Below are 1,392 nucleotides of genomic sequence, written 5' to 3'. Positions count from 1 at the left end.
AAACAGTTAAAACATTTTTCTTTTTTTCTGTTATGCTAAAGAAAGTCATACAGGTTTGGAACAACAGAGGTTGAATAAATGATTGCAGAATTTGATTTTTGTGGTCCTTTATCCATTTGCTGGTTTGAATAAACCTCACCTAAAGATGAATACAAGCGCTCAGAAACTGAAAATATAAGTAGCATATAGATTTATCAGTCATAAAGTGGTAGCAAATCATTACTGATCTATTTGCATTTACAAAGATTTATTGCACAAACCAAGTGACATTTTAATATTATGTACTATTATAATATTCATTAATATTTTGAATTAGCTTTTATTTTTAGATGATCCGTTTTAACTTTAGCTTGTGTTTTAGTCATTTTGTTATGTGCTTTTTGTAATTAGTTTTTAACATTTCTTTTTAGCTTCGTTTTTATTTCAGTTTTAGTAATGAAACTTGTTTATTTTTTTTAGTTTAAGTTTTTGATCTAATTTTTTTTCAGCTTTATTTCACTTAACAAAACCATTTTTAATAGTTTTAGTTTCAGTTAACAATAAGATCACTGAAACCGACAAGTATAGGCATCTAGAGTGCATGTGCTGAATGCTGAATGTGTGTGTGTCTTTAAGCGTTCGAGTGTGTGATTTCTGGTTTGACTGGTTTGTCTCTAAGAGGAAGTGATAGCAAGTCTTTTAAACACTGTTTACAAGAGACAAATCAGGTAAGCATTTGACTAAATATAATCATTTGTGTTTATTTTATTTAACACGTACCAAACTATTTGTAAAGTAGACCAAAGTAAAGAGCTATAAAGTGGTTTCTTTGCAGGGATGAAGTTGGTTGGTGTGGCTCTGATGTTTTGTGCAATTACAGATTTAAGATCAGGTAATCATTTTTACCTTGTAGAAAAAGCAGACATTGTTGTGCATTTCAAGATCCAGTGATACCAGGTCCATTTAATGTTGCAAATAAAACCACAGCAGAGCCGTTCTGTGATCAGAGTGATTTCTGTGTGCATGTATTTGTGTTGCATTTGCTACAGTCATGTAAAATGCAGAAGATTTAGCATTATGAGGAGAGATAGATGGGTTACTTTACTAACTCCTATACAGCCATAAATGAACTGGTGTCCTTATATGTCCAATTCAGACATGGTTTTCTTTGTCTTAGGGATGTATAATGTTGTGGGACCTGCAGAACCTCTCTTTGCTCTCACTGGTGAAGATGTGATCCTGCCCTGTTCCATCAAGCCCAACACCAGTGCTGTAAACATGAGAGTGGAATGGTTTAGACTTGACCTTCAAGACTCAATAGTGTATCTCTATGAAAATGGTGAAAACAAAGTCACGACTCAGAACCAGTACTTCAGAGGGAGAACAGCACTGTTCCAAGAAGAACTACAGAAT

At 33.4% G+C, this 1,392-nt stretch overlaps 1 protein-coding gene across 1 annotated transcript; it reads left to right on the top strand.

Moving 5' to 3' along the window:
* Window positions 1-808: 808 nt before the first annotated feature.
* On the top strand, window positions 809-1,386 carry LOC107580607 (myelin-oligodendrocyte glycoprotein-like; the record flags this gene model as incomplete). Its single annotated transcript, XM_016266279.1, has 2 exons — window positions 809-871; window positions 1,157-1,386. Coding segments are annotated over exons 1-2 (285 nt in total), but the record flags the coding sequence as incomplete, so codon positions are not given.
* Window positions 1,387-1,392: the final 6 nt, after the last annotated feature.

Source organism: Sinocyclocheilus grahami, unplaced genomic scaffold (genome assembly GCF_001515645.1).
Source record: "Sinocyclocheilus grahami isolate Dianchi unplaced genomic scaffold, SAMN03320097.WGS_v1.1 scaffold37527.1, whole genome shotgun sequence".
Lineage (NCBI taxonomy): Eukaryota > Metazoa > Chordata > Actinopteri > Cypriniformes > Cyprinidae > Sinocyclocheilus > Sinocyclocheilus grahami.
Note: the sequence above shows the minus strand (reverse complement) of the source record. Positions and strands in the feature narration are given on the sequence as shown.